Here is a 16,100-nt window from a genome sequence, read left to right on the forward strand (position 1 = left end):
AGCGTCATCTAGTGTCGAGTAGCAGTCGACTAAATTTGTTACTGGCAACACTGATGCTATAAAAATTTGAGTAATAAAAAACTCCTCATAACTGTCAAAAATGTGGTTACTACAGTAACGTAGTGATTATATGCTCTTTGACTACAGTAAACTACATTAACTACAATCGTAATAATAATTTTACTAATTAATTCAGTATTTCAGTGCATTTACAATGGATTTCGAAAGTCCAGATGTAGAGAAAGATTTTCCAGGACTGTATGCCTCAGAAACTGGGCGTAAGAGCAACGAAAGTGATTGTAAGTTTTTGATACAAACTGCGTAGCACATCTTCAATGTTTATTACTTTAGATTTCGATTTAACGTAACGTAAGTTTAGATTTAACGTAATCTGAAGCTTAACCCAGCATAAACTGTGTTTAAAATATCGCTTCTGCGTCTTCTATTAATTATGATAAACTTCTTTAACGATAATTAATAGTGTATAACATCGATTTAGACATGTGAATGTGGCTGATGGTATACATTTCATATAACGGTTGGATAAACACTTCATGTAGAAGAATATATTCCTTATAATTTTTTTTTCTTCCATCTGTATATTGCTGAAAATGTGATCCTTACAGTTGCTTTAATTTAAGTGATGAACTTTATTACATCGTTAAAACTTGTTTAATATTTTAGTCAGTGATGACCACGAAAAACCCAGCAAGAAGGACCTGTTGGGCCGCAGGAAAGACAAAAAAGAGAAGAAAGATAGAGGCTATGCTGCATTAGAGGGTGATAGTTCACCTGAGGAAGACACTGACACCAAGTTTGTTTATTTTAAATTTGAATGTGGTTATACTCAGACTATTATAACCATACATGGGGGTTTTTGGTGCGGGAATGTTTTACACTTGCCAAAAAAATTGATTAAAACTTTAAAAACTGATACTATTCTAATATTTCTAAGCACATTTGGAGCTTACTACCTATTTTCAATTCATAGTTTGGTAATTATTTTATAATAAACATTGTTTAAATACACTAAATCATTCCTGCAATAACCCCTTCTGTCTTTACTTGTATCCATTTGTTACAGTGGAATCTGTTTATTATGACTCTGCTTATACCTACCAACAGCTTACTATGACATAATTACTCTGCGAAGTTTAGTTTTTGGTATGATGTATTTGTCACTTCCCTTTGATGCCATTATATGCAGATTCTACTATAGCTTATTAGCACTATATATTATTTACACCAGATATTATAGTTATAATATCTGGTTTTGATTGTATTAACCACTTTGAACAAGTTTTAGAACTCTGTTCAAACAGACACAAGTAAAAGTTTACAGCTATACCAAGTCACTCATATGTACTGTTAATAGATATAACTCTGTACGAGTGCCACAGAATAGTTACAAGTACCAACTTAACATTGAATTAAAGTATTTTCAACAGGAGCCCTTCAAAAAACAAGAAGACAAAGTCTTTTAAGTTCCCTACTAGCACTAAAAGCAAGGAGAAACGAGAGAAATCCAGAGACAAAGAGAAAGTTCTTGATGATGCTACCAAGCAGAAAGAATTGACTGAAAAAGAAAAGAAGAAAGAAAAGGAAAGGGAGAAAGAGAGGGAAAGAGAGAAGAAAGAAAAAGAAAAACGCGAGAAATTGAGGGGAAAGGACAAGGTACTTTTTTATTCAATGCTAGTGGCAAACATGTATACACAGTCTACATGCTACACTTGTACAGAAAGGACTTTATAAATCTAACTCATTTATAAAGTGGGTATGCACCTTTGCAACTGGGTGTACATAGTAGTATTGACTCAATTGTGATAATTATTGGTCCTTCTATTGCTATTATTAGCAAAGACTAGACTGGTAAAGAAGAAAACTAACAAATATCACTTCTTATTTATGAAATTGTCAACAATATCAAACTTTTATAACTTAGGTGGACCACATAAATAAAAATTGCAGGCCCAATTTAAAACTGCTTGCAAAAACGAAAAATGTTTGACATTATTTTATTTTATTTATTTTATTGTTTTTAAGGGATAACAAACAACTATACAAATACAATCTACAAATGGTGTTACATTATAAGTGTTGTTTTTATGTACAGCCAACAACGTTATCCACAAGTTACTTATACACATAAAGTTGAAGAAGGTAGGACAGATATACAATTTTACTATGCTAATAATAGTTTAAATGTATCTCTGGCTAAACACGGCAATTATAAATTAAATTAGTATACATTAATCTATATTAAACAATCTGATAAGGCTTTTCTATATTTAGCGGTGGGCAGGTGGAATATATCTATCGCAGTAAAGTTTTGGTTATCAATTAAAATTTACGAAAATACACTTAAATTAAGCTAGCATGTTTAAGTAATAGGTGAATTTATTGTATATTCACTGGTTAACTTTTGTTGTATAAAGTGTACCAGCAGTGGCAGCGTGGTTCCATTTTTAGGGTTCCGTAGCCAAATGGCAAAAAACGGAACCCTTTTAGATTCGTCATGTCCGTCTGTCTGTCCGATTATGTCACAGCCACTTTTTTCCGAAACTATAAGAGCTATACTGTTTAAACTTGGTAAGTAGATGTATTCTATGAACCGCATTAAGATTTTCACACAAAAATAGAAAAAAAAAAAAACAATAAATGTTGGGGGTTCACCATGCTTAGAACTGAAACTCAAAAAATATTTTTTCATCAAAACCATACGTGTGGGGTATCTATGGATAGGTCTTCAAAAATGATATTGAGGTTTCTAATTTCATTTTTTTCTAAACTGAATAGTTTGCGCGAGAGACACTTCCAAAGTGGTAAAATGTGTGCCCCCCCCCCCCCTGTAACTTCTAAAATAAGAGAATGATAAATAAAATATATGATATACATTGCAATGCAAACTTCCACCGAAAATTGGTTTGAACGAGATCTAGTAAGTAGTTTTTTTTTAATACGTCATAAATGGTACGGAACCCTTCATGGGCGAGTCCGACTCGCACTTGGCCGCTTTTTATCATCTGTCATTATGCCTGTCACTTTTGCACTTACTTGTTAGAATGTGACAGGCATGGTGACAAATGATAAAGAGCCAACCATCTTGGGCCCACTGTAAGATAAAGATAAAGATATTTTATTATTCAAGTATTCATATTACAATGCGCTTATGAACGTCAAATAAAGCTACACCGGCTCTAACCCTACACCTCTGACCCGAGAAGATTTAAATGCCCCCTTACAATTTAGATTACTATAGAAATCATGCAATTACATACAGTACCTACTTTTCTTTATAGAAATTTGATAAAATAATATATATGTCATATCAAATCATATAAATACGTAGCTCTTTCAGAAAACATATCGAATTCTTACAAAAGGAAAAGAAATAAAAATAAAACTGTTCTAACTAGGAAGTACTTATTTATTTATTTATTTTTATTTAAGGATAATACATCTACACAATTACATAGGAAGTAGACACATACTTAACTTTAGATTAACAGATGCTTAACCGCGTATAGGTGACCACTGCTCACGCATACTACAGACAATCTACTGCTTTCTCACTGCATGTTAGAACATTGCAACCCTTTTCAAATACTCAACTCTACGTAGGCATTTACATTATGACTTTATTAAGCAAAAGGAATATGTTTCTTATAATGATTGTGACCTTTATTGGAAAGTGATATGGTTCACTTTTGCGTAATTTCTGACACCCTTAAATTAGTGATACCAATTGGTCCCTTTCAAATTATAGGCGACAAGTGCGTGGGCTTAATAACTCGGGTCAAGGTGTCGCTTAATAAAGGGTATATTACACTGTATTATATTACTATTAATAAAATCTTTGATGGGTACCTACTTACGGCCCAGATGTAGGAAAAGCGTGGCTAACGCGCCATTCGTGAACCGCTCGCGAACTGCATGCGCGTTGCACATCGTACATTAGAATTGTAGGCAAGCAGTTAGCTCTAGGGCTCATTTACCAGATCTGCACGCAGTGTAACGACCTGTCACGGTCACAGGCTAGGGTCTTGAAAACATTTTTTTTGTGTTTTCTCTTATTTTAGTCAAAATCCATAAACTACTGCAAAAATTACGCCTTAATTTAAAAAAAATGCAAAAATTTGTGACACAAAGGGTTAATGGAGTAAAGTATGATCACCTTAATAATTACAAAACATAAACCAACAAATATCAAGCATACCTATTTCGTTCCTTTAACATTACATTACCTCTGGCTAACATACCTACATAATATGCAAAAATACTGGTTTCTTCATTTTGTCGCATAAATAGGTGCCTACGGAGTATTATGCGACCTCTTATTATAAATCAATTGTTGTTTTCGGAATTGTAATATCACATTGGTTATACAATAGGGAGTGTTACTGCAATGTTCTGCCGCCTTTCGTAAACCATAGAGTAACTTATACATACTGTGCCTTAAACTTTTTGACAAATTTTCACAGATTTACAAAGGGCCGTTATCTGCCTAGATAACGAAATTCGATTTTCTTGTTTCGCGGTAGTCCCTCACATTGTGATATATTGTGATAGTGGCGCCCTCTACACAGTTTCGCGTAATATTCCCTATACGGCAAACTGCGGTCTAAAAGACTGCGAAACATTTTCAAAAACTGCAAAATATGTAATTTTTTCTTAGGAACATCATGCTTTTTGGAGCTGGTTTAAAAATTGGCCCAAAGTTATAATAACATGTGAATGATTTGAAAAATTTCAGGATAAAAAAAACCCGACCTACTTTTGCGACATCACTGGATTACTCTTTTTATGGCTTATAGTTTATGAATTGAACGCGAAAACTAACTTTTTATTGATATTTAATGCTTAATTATCGTTACAAAGCAATTAACTTTTCTTAACAACTCACACTAATTGGTTACACTATTTTCTGAAAACGCCCAGGTACGACATTTGGACTTCATGATAAAGAGAAAAATAGTACAGACAAGATTCTTTGGTCGTGTCATTATAAATTATTATTTATTGCATTTGTTAGCTCACGTTTTGCTCCATTGTCGAAGATAAGTAACCAAGCCAAGCCATGAACGCCTATTATGTATATTGTTCGCTCTAAATTATTTACTAGCGATGTAAATCAGGACATGGTGGTGGTAGGTTCGTTACTTCCTTTGATTGTTGCATGGTTAGGGGCTTGACAGTTAAATGCGGAGTGTGAAAAATATCCACAATCTACAATACCCACTAAGATCACCTAGGTCTAGGTGAATATTAATATCAGAGTATTTCGACCGCTTAATTCCTTTTAGACACATATTGTACCTATCTCAATATTATGACAATATTTGGAGTTATTTGGCAGATAGGTTTCTGACTGTGACCAAACAACCGGAAATCTCATCAATCGTCATAATTATTACAGTCCAAAGAAATTGGCGGTTAACCGCATAGGATTAAAATGAAAACAGCACACAACTTCATACAAACTGGGTCATTAAAATTTGAATACATTACAAGTATTCGGTCACTATAACTGCATAAAAAAAAAAACACTTTACCGACAATGTCCCTTAAGCATAATTACATAAAGTTGAAGTTGCAACAATTCCACGGTTGAGAAGGTTTCATTATTCATAATTTGTTAGTAGGTAGTTCGGCCTTGGCGGGACAATACCAGAAGGTTTGTTCAGTTGCGCTTCAAAACTGCGTCATGCACCACCTACGGACCGTTTTTTCGAAGGTGCTTGATTTTCTATCGATTATAGATAATTTTTGTGACTGTTTGTGTTTGTGACTACCCTACGTGCGTATTAGTTAGAAATGGGTTAAACTCGAGTTCAGATACGGGTACATTACGCGCGTACTAGTGCTATTTATTGTAGATGCTTATGGTTTTTTGCGAATGTTTACAAAGTTTATGTAATTTAGTAAGACGATTTAAAAGTAAGAGTGTATCTGGTTAGATTGTTTTTTTTAGAACCTAAGATATTATGAAGTAAAACCGTTAAAATGATATATATCTAAACAGTTCAACGGTTTAGATTTGAGCGTATTTAAGTATGAAAATAAACAGTGTTATTAACACAATTAAAATCACTTTCGTACCTTACAAATTTCGTTTCGTGTTTTACACCTGTTTGTCAACATTTAGACATCAAAATAAAAATAAAACATACCAACGTGTGTTATACTCGTAGATTAGAAACATCAAAGAGTCGTTTCGTTCTGTACTCGTTGAAAATGTAACTTACCTAGAGCCCCTAGAGGTATATCACTGTAATAAATATATTTGTGTTATTATCACATGAGTTCTGCTCATGTCACAAGTACTCCTATGGACATCTAGTTTACCGGAGATGGTACATAAGCAATACATTGTACTTACCTATGCTTATTTTTAGGAAAAAGAAGAAAAAGCTAAGTTCAAGTTGGAATCGAAAGAGAAACTCAAAGATGAAAAGAAAGAAAAAGTAAAAGACAAAGACAAGGAGAAAGTGAAAGAGAAGGAAAAGGACAAAGTGAAGGAGAAGGATAAGGATAAAAAAGATAAGAAACTCACAAAGGTTCCCTCCACTGTGACTTCGGGAGTGCCGTTCGAGGAAATATTTACTTTAGGAGGTGAGTCATATTTTTTTTATTAAACAATGCAACCAAAACTTACTACTTCTTAAAAATCTCGTATCTCAATACTGAATCAACAACCGGTTGAGTGTTGATGTGTGCACCCCTACATGTCGTGTAGGTATATGCACTACAAGTATTCAGGTACGTAGCTAATAATTTTGTCGATAGGTAGTGTCAGTCGAGTTCACAAACAGCTATATTGCTCAATAAAATCTGCACGCGCACTCTGGCGCTGGCGCCTTGACAATAGAGGCGTGTACAGATATTTGTGTGCTCCTTGGCTGCTCCGATATACCTGATGGCGACTGTACAGATTGCATTAAAATTTATTCATAAAAGTCAACTACGTGGATCCACGTACCGGCAACAACGGTATGTCTAGTTCCAGTGTTGAATCATTTTTGCATTCCTAACTCCAACAAATATATCAAAAATACCAATATCAGTTGATTATCACAATTACTCACAACTCGAAACTCCTTTTCACATCTACTTGCTAAATTTGACTAGTTACACATATGTGCAGTTTTTTTTTAACCTGGCTATAGATTATTTAGTTTTGGTGCGATGGCCACTTTCAGAGTAAATCATATTTGATAGGTGAAATCATACTTTAGTACTAAAGTAAAAATATGGGTACACACAAGTTGCTAAAAAATATGTCCCATAGCTCTTATGTCGGTGAATTAAGAGCTATGGGACATATTTTTGAGTAAGTTTCGTGGACCCACATTTTTACACTTGACTGTACCTACGAGTAATAGGTACTGGACGATACCGCTCCCGTAACATGAGTTTCCAATCAGTGCTGCCAAATCAAAACAATATGTCTGACGTAATTAAAATTTCCACTAACTTTTTACACCCAGTTTTTATTTTCACTGATAACACTGATAAGTCAGTGTCACTATCTAGTCACGACTGAAGATAACAGCACAGTGCCTAATTGAGTTGGTAGTTGAATCTCAGTAAAAGTTTCGTGATAATGATACATTAAGTTATGAATCCGTTCGCGAACGGCTATCACATCGATCGTAAGGACCATCTTGTTTGTTTGATAAGATGTATTGTTTTATTTAATTTTGCATTATTAACAAGTTGAATGACCGCTCTGTTGAGAATAGTACCTACGTATAACTTTAATGAAGATACGCATGCATTCTTAAAAAATAATGGGAGGGGAGGCTATAATTTATCTAAAGTTAGATGTACCTATGTGTTTCGAGATTAGGTCATAACTGCAATCAATCGAAATGACGACTTTATTGCGATGTTAATGTGTATTCTACGAGAGTTGAGCGTTAAAAGCCATGTGCTATTCTGAGGCCAAAATCTTACGTGGTTTTCAGACATATCTAGTAAAGTAAAGCACATTTCATAGATAACGTAGATGCTAATAATTTTTGATTTTTTAAGTTAATTTTGTACACGCGTGCTCTTTTAGGTTAATAATCTTAGGTATTTAAGTTTTTTTGAGTAGATAAAAATAATCTCAACTATTAGCGTGAAGGTGTTTAATATTTGATAATTTAGTCGAGTTTGTGGATGTCAAAGGTGAAGCGTTGACCACATAATAATGATGTGACAAATATCCCAATTAAACTGTTATTGTAATTAATCAATTTTGTGCTTGGTTGGCAATTAGAGTAGGATGCCAATTTTTAAGTAAATAGGACGTAAAAGAAGGTGCTGCTGTAATCTTTAAATTTGCTTTCTATACGATTATAATATGTTTCCTGATATATATGGATCTTCTTACTATATCCGAATGAAAATAAGAGCTCTTAAATTCGGTCATATTAAACAAATCTAACTATAGTATAGTACAGTACAGTTCGTGTAAATGATGTCTAAATGAATCGAAAAGTTAACTTACCTACCCGTTTCTTCTTTCCAGTTGCGTTACCGATATTCGGCGTTCCGCTGAGCCAGTCGGTGGAGCGATCACGATGCCACGATGACACCAGTCTTCCCTTAGTCGTTCGAGACAGTATCGACTACCTGCAGGTATGCAGATCTTAACGTTTGACATTGCTATGTACAAACGAAGGGCTATTTGTACAAAAAAAACTGACCTGTGTGTATCCTCTATAGGCCTTTAGCAATCTTTGTGCTTGTAGCAGTCAGGTGGGGTTCAGGTCGGCGTACAGCTGCCAGATTTCTGGTTTGTTCTGGTGTATTGATGTTATGCGCCCGAATAACACTAAACACCAATAAACGAACCAATATGAGCCAAATAACACTAGACCCTACTCATAGTGTTGTGTTCCTGCTGGAGAGTAAGGTTGCCAGAGCTCAACGAAGATGTGGAGTGTTAGGGTTGGCAACGCGCATGTAACCCGTCGGGAGTTGCAGGCGTCCATAGGCTACGGAGACTGCTTACCATCAGGCGGACCGTATGCTTGTTTGCCACCGATGTAGTATAAAAAAAAAGAATAGCTCTAGTATCCGTTTTCTCAACCTGAAATTCGCCCGGAGCCTCGCAGAGGCTATGGCCGCCCCTGCGTTTGACTTTCACACGTAAAATGATCATTACATGTACAGCAGACACCAGTCTCACGCCATTCGAGAGAAAATCGACTACCTACATGTATGAAGATTTTAAACATTTACCCTCTTATTCATAAACGTATACTAAAGTTACGATGCCGCTAATAATCGTTAGTCGCTTTCCATCATACCAATACGTCGGAAAGGGACAAACGATTATTAGCGGCATCTTAACTTTAGTACACGTTTATGAATAAGGGGGTTAACGATTGACAATTTAGGTGGAGCAGTCGCGATGCCACGAAAACACAAGTCTTCCCTCTATCGACTAGTGCTAATAATTTAGTCTCCTTTCTTGGGAGACGCAGGCGCATGTTAGATACATATACCTACACCTAATATAGAGGAATGGAGGTTGTCACTCACTCTCGTGTCACTTTGATGTCCGACATATAGATAGATTGAAAAATAAAAGTAGGCATAATCATAGTATGTATTTAACTTAGACAAAAAAAAATTAAGGTCTGAAGAAAAGAAGCATTGTCTTAAAATCTCTAGTCAATTTATAATGAAGTGTGAAGACATGATACAGATCGTTTAAAAATAGCCATAGCCAAGAAAAAATATATAATAATAATTGGCATCAAATTAAATCATAAATCATTTATTTTCGTGGGAAAACTTAAATTACATACAAAAGTTTAAAACATATTGACATTGTTTACCACGAACTGGGCTCGCCTCAGCATAATGCTGACCTGAATGAAGGTCAGCGCTGATCTTCCGGCGAGACCATTTATGGGCCACGATTGCAACTGCACGGCACGGCATCGTAAAACTGAACGCATCCACTTGCGACAGTGGATGCGTTCAATCCAATTATAGTATTGTAATATAATATAAGAAATTTAAACCCTTGGTTTAATAATTTGCACCTTTTTGTTGATTGTGTAATCAAAATACTTATTACATTTTCATCAAGCGTTTAATCTGTGTGCCATTTAAAATTATAATCAGCCCCTAACGCAATATATCTGCAAGATAATTTGACGCATTAATCGATGAATTAATATTGGCATGGTCACGATAAGGATCGACACCTATTTTATGAAAAAGATACTTACGCGTGCATTATCTGAAGGTCATAGTTACCTTGAATGTATTAGTTTTTGTAGACCAAATACCTATTGGTCGTTGGACATTTGGCAGAGGATGTACTTTCGACTTGCAAAATTAGATCTAAGCGAAATATATGCGAATTTATTCAACAGAAAAAAACATTAATTGTGATGATGCTGTGATATTATTTTCATATATACAATTGGAGTAAGTGTTTTTATCACACCAATTGCACCTAATCATATAACTACGCAAATCGATAAGACAAACTCAACGTCTATCCCCCATACAGATACAGGACTGATTGGCCCTGAAGGGGCTCTCTGGCGCCAATGACCTTCGATCTGAATCCCTTCGTTTTTATAATGTTTTTTGTAGCTTATTATATTAAGAGCAACGGCTTTAAGCAATAAAGTATCCCATATTTACTTCAAAGTTCATTGTCTTCGATATATTTGGCATCAAAGTTGAACAATTTTAGGCCAAAAAACTGGTTTTCTGGCCATAACTTATGTGTTAATTAGTTTAAAATTTAAATCTCACTAATTTTTAGAGACATCAAAGACGAACCCAAATATGTAGATTTCGTTTATGTAAGATCCTTTGCAGCAATCGAGTAACGAAATAAGTGTTTATATTATTATTAATTTCTTTCAAAATCTGGCAGATCAGACTGGAGATAAAAGATTGAAAACCCAATAGCCGTTTGTCTTATAATTCTATCTGTACTGCAAATGTAGTAGTAATAACTCAAAACTTGTCATAAATCGATGAGAACCGGGGGGAGCCCCTTAAAGTACTGTCATTGATCCCTATGTTAGTACGAAATCAACAGTGCTGCCTTTATGTTGAACAGGCCAATCATGGAGGGCCATTATCTGTATACTTCACCCTGTTACCGTCTAATTGTTGGCAGGCAAATGGGTTGAAGTCCAACCAGTTGTACCGCTCGGAAGCCGACAAGATCAAGCTCCAGCAGCTCCGCAAGCTGTACACCGACCGCGAGGTGGCCTTCTCCTACCACTGGGACGTGCCCGTCGCCTGCGCGATATTAAAGGCTTTTATAAGGTACTTCAACCAAAATGTACAGATATTTCCGCAATACCACGCACCAGTGTTGGCTTAACGTTGATTAGAATTGACCAATAACCGTCCGTTACAGTTTACGGTTCAATTTGTAATGGTTAAGGGTCAATTCTAATTAACGTTCGGCCAACACTGCCGCGGACAAAATCAACAAAAAAAAAATTCAAAATTCAAATGTTTTGTTATGGCTACAAGCTACAATAACGCCGGGTCACCGCCATAAAAACATATGCAAAATATATTGTTACATAATACATAAATATCTAAGTGACTTATTAATTTCCGACATGAAAGAGGGGGGGTGTTATGTTTGACGTCAATGTCTGTCTGTCTGTGTGTCTGTCTGTGGCATCGTAACTCTCCAACAGATGGACCGATTTCGATGCGGTTTTTTTACGTGAAAGCGAGATTCCTTGCGGTGATTCTTAGCTATGTTTGATAGAAATGGAACCAGAAGTTTGAAAATTATCAGCTCTTTTCCAAAATGATGTAAGGCATTTTAGCATATAATGGATTTATAGGCATGTAGCGTAGGGTTTTTTTTATTTCAATTTAATTGTTATATCTCTACAGCGAACTCCCTGAATCGATACTAACACAAGAACTCCATGGACAATTCGAGCAAGCGACGGCCATCGCCGAGCCGCAGCGGGAAGCGACCATGGTAGCGCTCATAGCGAAGCTGCCGCCGCCGAACCGAAGCATGTTGGGCTGGCTCGTGCGACACTTCGAAAGCGTCGTTGCTAATGAGCAGGTAGTACCTAATTAATATGACCATAATTATAGGTACCTTATTATCGATCGAACTCCCAGAATCGATATTAACGCAAGAAATCTGCGAACAATTCAAGCAAGCGACGGCCATAGCCGAACCGCAGCGGGAAGCGACCATGTTAATGATTATAGCGAAGCTGCCGCCGCCGAACCGAAGCATGTTGGGCTCGCTCGTGCGACACTTCGATAACGTCGTCGATAATGAGCAAGCAGGGATCAGTTTACCATAATAGGGTTGTTTCCATCTACAAATCTTAGGGCAGAATTGTATCCCAATAAATTCTTTTGAATTATAAGAACATGTTAAACTACTTTTCGGGGACCTGTAATGACCATATTTTTGTAAATATTGAATTTAAAATATCTTTTGGCACACGTCACGTGACCAAACTCGAAACGTCTTGGAAGATTCTGATGACGTCACAACTCTCTGATTGACACTGTTGACAGTTAGGCGATAAACAAATGACAAATGTCAGTTGACAGCTCGTATCTTCTACGTTTGTATGTAGTTATGTGTCAAACCGTAAACTGTGACGTCACACAATTTTCAAAGAGCGTTTTGGGCGCGAAGGCATCCGTCAAAATATATTTTGTTGATTTAACATATTTAAAGCCGTTTTTAGTATAAAAGTTGAATTTTAGGGCAACTTTTAGCTAATATAGAACGTAATACAAGCGTTTCAAAAAATTGGAAACAACCCTATTATAAGGTTCCTTTAGCATACTCTTGGAGTCGATAATAACACAAGCTTCGAGCTGCTAGAAAAATAGGTTATTTGAAATACTGATGAGTCCGGTCAGCTTCTTTATGAAATAGCAGATATTTTTTTACCGTGGAGTTAGTAAGCCATGTAGGTCGTATCCTTATGGATTATTCCCCTTTATGAAAGTTTTTACTTATAAAAGATAAATTGAACTGATTTTGTGACTGCTAAATCAGTGTTTTGTATTTGTGCAACAATTTGTAAGCAATTGAAAGAAAAATACACAATAAGCGTCGATATAGCTCAGTTGATTGGAATAGTCACAAGTTCGAATCTGGATCGAAGGTGACGTGGGATCATTTTCGCTAAACAGCGTCTATTTCTCGCTAACACTAATGATTATTCCTTGTTACAGAGTAACAATGTGAACATCCAGATCATAGCGACAGTCATGGGCCCGGCGCTCAACATGTCGCTCAATTTGATCACCTATTTTATCAACAAAGCGGAAAAACTCTTCTCTGACGTTACTTTACAAAAGTAAGTATAATGATGATGATCAAAATTAGACAAAACTTTCATGCATTTTTTAACTATTCGAATTTCTATCATTACCTATTTATTTGTCTAGTTTGATTTTATTTATATTTTTTTTTTATCCTTAGTTAACCAAATTTCTTGTGGTCGTCTAGTATCCACAACACAGGCTTTACTAAGCTTGCTGTGAGACTAGATTGGTTTTTGTCAGATTATCCAGTATTTATTTGTTGATTTATTTTAGTTATTTACTACACAATACGGCACAAGCATCTTTCTATCTGTCTGTCAAAGGGCTGTAGTTCATAAAACCTAACACATTCGCTACCAACGTTTTCGTAGCGCTACGCTCGTATCCGATCCCATCATTTCCCGTTTTGTAGAGGAAAGCGACTACGACCAGAGAACCTGCCGAGCAGGTTCCCAGTACTCAATGTGTAAATAGATTAACCATGAAAATGTCCATAGAATGTATATTTTCATTGTCGCTATAGCAACAAACAGTACAAAAATACTATCAAGGAATGAGTTTTTTTGAGAATTTTTCTGCGACATTACCTATTGTAGTCTTATTTTTCCAGATACATTCCCCCCCTCCTGTCCATCCCCGCGGACTTCCCCGACTCGGCGACGGAGATCAGCGCCGAGCTGCGCAAGCAGGAGTCCCTCCTCAACCAGATCCACGCCGAGATGCACGCCGGCTTCATCACCAACGCGAGGGACCAGAGATTATGGGAGGCGCAGCGGATAGTCACGCAGCTCAAAGTGCGTTCTAAATACGACTCTAGGCCATTCGTAATAAAATCGAATCACGATCAGCGCAAACAGGAATCCCTCAGCAAGATCTACGGCTTCGAGGGACCAACGGCTGTGGGGGGCGCAGTGGATAGTTACGCAGCTTAAAGTACATGTCAAATACAACTTTATGCTGCTTGTAATAAGATTCAGAATAGTTTCTACTTCTACAGATACATCTTTGTTCCACGTTGAAATGCACACTGTTTTCATTACCAACGCGTGAGATTAACGGCTATGGGAGACGTAGGGATTGGTCACGCAGCTACATTCCAAATCAGACTTTATGCTGTTTGAAATAGGATTGAATTGTTATACGTCAACGTGTTGTGTCAACTTTTGACATACAGAGTTACCGCATAATGGACAGCGCCATCTACTTTAACCATCAAATTCTAAACACGAATTTGTCTTAGTACTACAATCAATGAATTTCAGATTTCACAAAAAGACTGCTGTTTGTAAAAAGATCAGAATAAAGTTTCTAGAGCCAGACCCAGGCAGATATGTAGGTTGGTAATCAATGCATGCATACTTCTAAATGTAAGGATTATTCATATTTAGCAGCTCGATATTTGCTTACTCTTGTCAAATATTTACTCAAAATTGGATTAGTGACTGATATGGCTATCAACGACCTTGATATAATGGAGGTGCCCTTTAGTTACTTCACGTTGGGATTATGGTCTGTCAGGATGAGATAAGAATCATTTTACCCGATTATTTGTAGATTATTCGCTGGCGTCCATAAAATAGGGCGAAATAGATGAATAACATAAACATGCTGAAACTGAATATACATTGTTTAGGCTTCCACTGCCGATAGCACAGGTAAGTATAAAGCGATTCATTCTCTGATATCGTGATATGATTATGGTCTGATTACAAACTAAACCTTATTATTATTAATTTGTACTAAAATATTTGTACTTAGCAGCGTATTGGCTGTCTAATCTTATTGTTGTCCCTTTTCGCAGAGAAAACTCCGATCAAAGCAGAAATCCGTCGAACCGAACTCGCTGCAGCCGCAGCAGCCGTCCGCCGACGAGAAGACCGAGGACGAGCCGGCCGCCGGCGCCGCCGAGCCCGCCGCGCCCGCCGCGCCCGCCGCGCCGGCCGCCAACGAAGCCTTCCCCGACGCCACTGATTCCCCTAACGCTCCCGACCCCACATTCCCTGTTGAATTTGAAGATAACTTCGATATCAAATTCCAAGACACGAAGGAATCACATAGAATGATCCCAAACAAAAACGAATTCGAAGTGAAGTTCGAAGAGAAATTCGAAGAAAAAGATCCACCGATCCGGACAAACAAAACCGACTTCGATTTGAAATTCGAAGAAACAAAAGAACCGCCAAGATTAGCCGCCAATAAAAACGATTTCGATTTAAAATTCGAAGACGCAAAACAATCGCCGGCCGATGAACCTTTTCTCGAACCGGAGCAGGACAAACCGAAACTAACCGAAAAGGAACTAAAAGTACTACGTTTAGAATTAGAAAACGCAGAATATCTACAATTAAAGTCGTTGCTGCAAGCCAAAATCAATTCAGAGCAGTTTGAAATCGTTAAACTACGAAGCCATGTGGCATTGAAAAACAAGCAGGAAGGTAATTTGCAGTGCAATAAGGAAAACAAAGAAAATTATACGCCCGAAGAGCAAGAATTGAGACAGAGACTGATCAAAGAAAACGCCATGCTAGAACAGAAAAGACTGAGTTTGATTAATCAAATATTCCAAGAAAGAGTTGCTTGTATACAACTTAAAATTGAACTTGCTATGAAAGAAATATTATCCAAATCGTAAATTTTCCATATAATATGTTTCTTTATGTTTAAGCTTACAGTAGGTGTTCCTAGTGCAGAGATTTGATTGTGTACCTCTTTAAAAATGTATATCTCAAATAATAATGTGATGTTAGATTGTATGCGAAATGTATTTAAAATATAAATGACTAACATATTATAGCCTA

At 36.5% G+C, this 16,100-nt stretch overlaps 1 protein-coding gene across 3 annotated transcripts; it reads left to right on the forward strand.

Moving 5' to 3' along the window:
* Window positions 1–140: 140 nt before the first annotated feature.
* LOC133533918 (ralA-binding protein 1) lies at window positions 141–16,100 on the forward strand. Of its 3 annotated transcripts, none has more exons than XM_061873003.1 (10): window positions 141–299; window positions 685–814; window positions 1,437–1,674; window positions 6,396–6,612; window positions 8,516–8,625; window positions 11,144–11,295; window positions 11,887–12,067; window positions 13,210–13,334; window positions 13,913–14,096; window positions 15,104–16,100. In XM_061873003.1, the coding sequence occupies exons 1-10, from the start codon at window positions 215–217 to the stop codon at window positions 15,932–15,934; spliced, it is 2,253 nt and encodes a 750-aa protein (XP_061728987.1). In that variant the 5' UTR covers window positions 141–214; the 3' UTR covers window positions 15,935–16,100. The 3 variants fall into 3 exon arrangements, with proteins under 3 accessions (XP_061728987.1, XP_061728996.1, XP_061729002.1); XM_061873012.1 differs by having other exon boundaries at window positions 1,449–1,674; XM_061873018.1 differs by lacking the exons at window positions 141–299; window positions 685–814; window positions 1,437–1,674 and adding an exon at window positions 5,625–5,734.

This window comes from Cydia pomonella, chromosome 2 (assembly GCF_033807575.1).
Source record: "Cydia pomonella isolate Wapato2018A chromosome 2, ilCydPomo1, whole genome shotgun sequence".
In the NCBI taxonomy this organism is placed as follows: domain Eukaryota; kingdom Metazoa; phylum Arthropoda; class Insecta; order Lepidoptera; family Tortricidae; genus Cydia; species Cydia pomonella.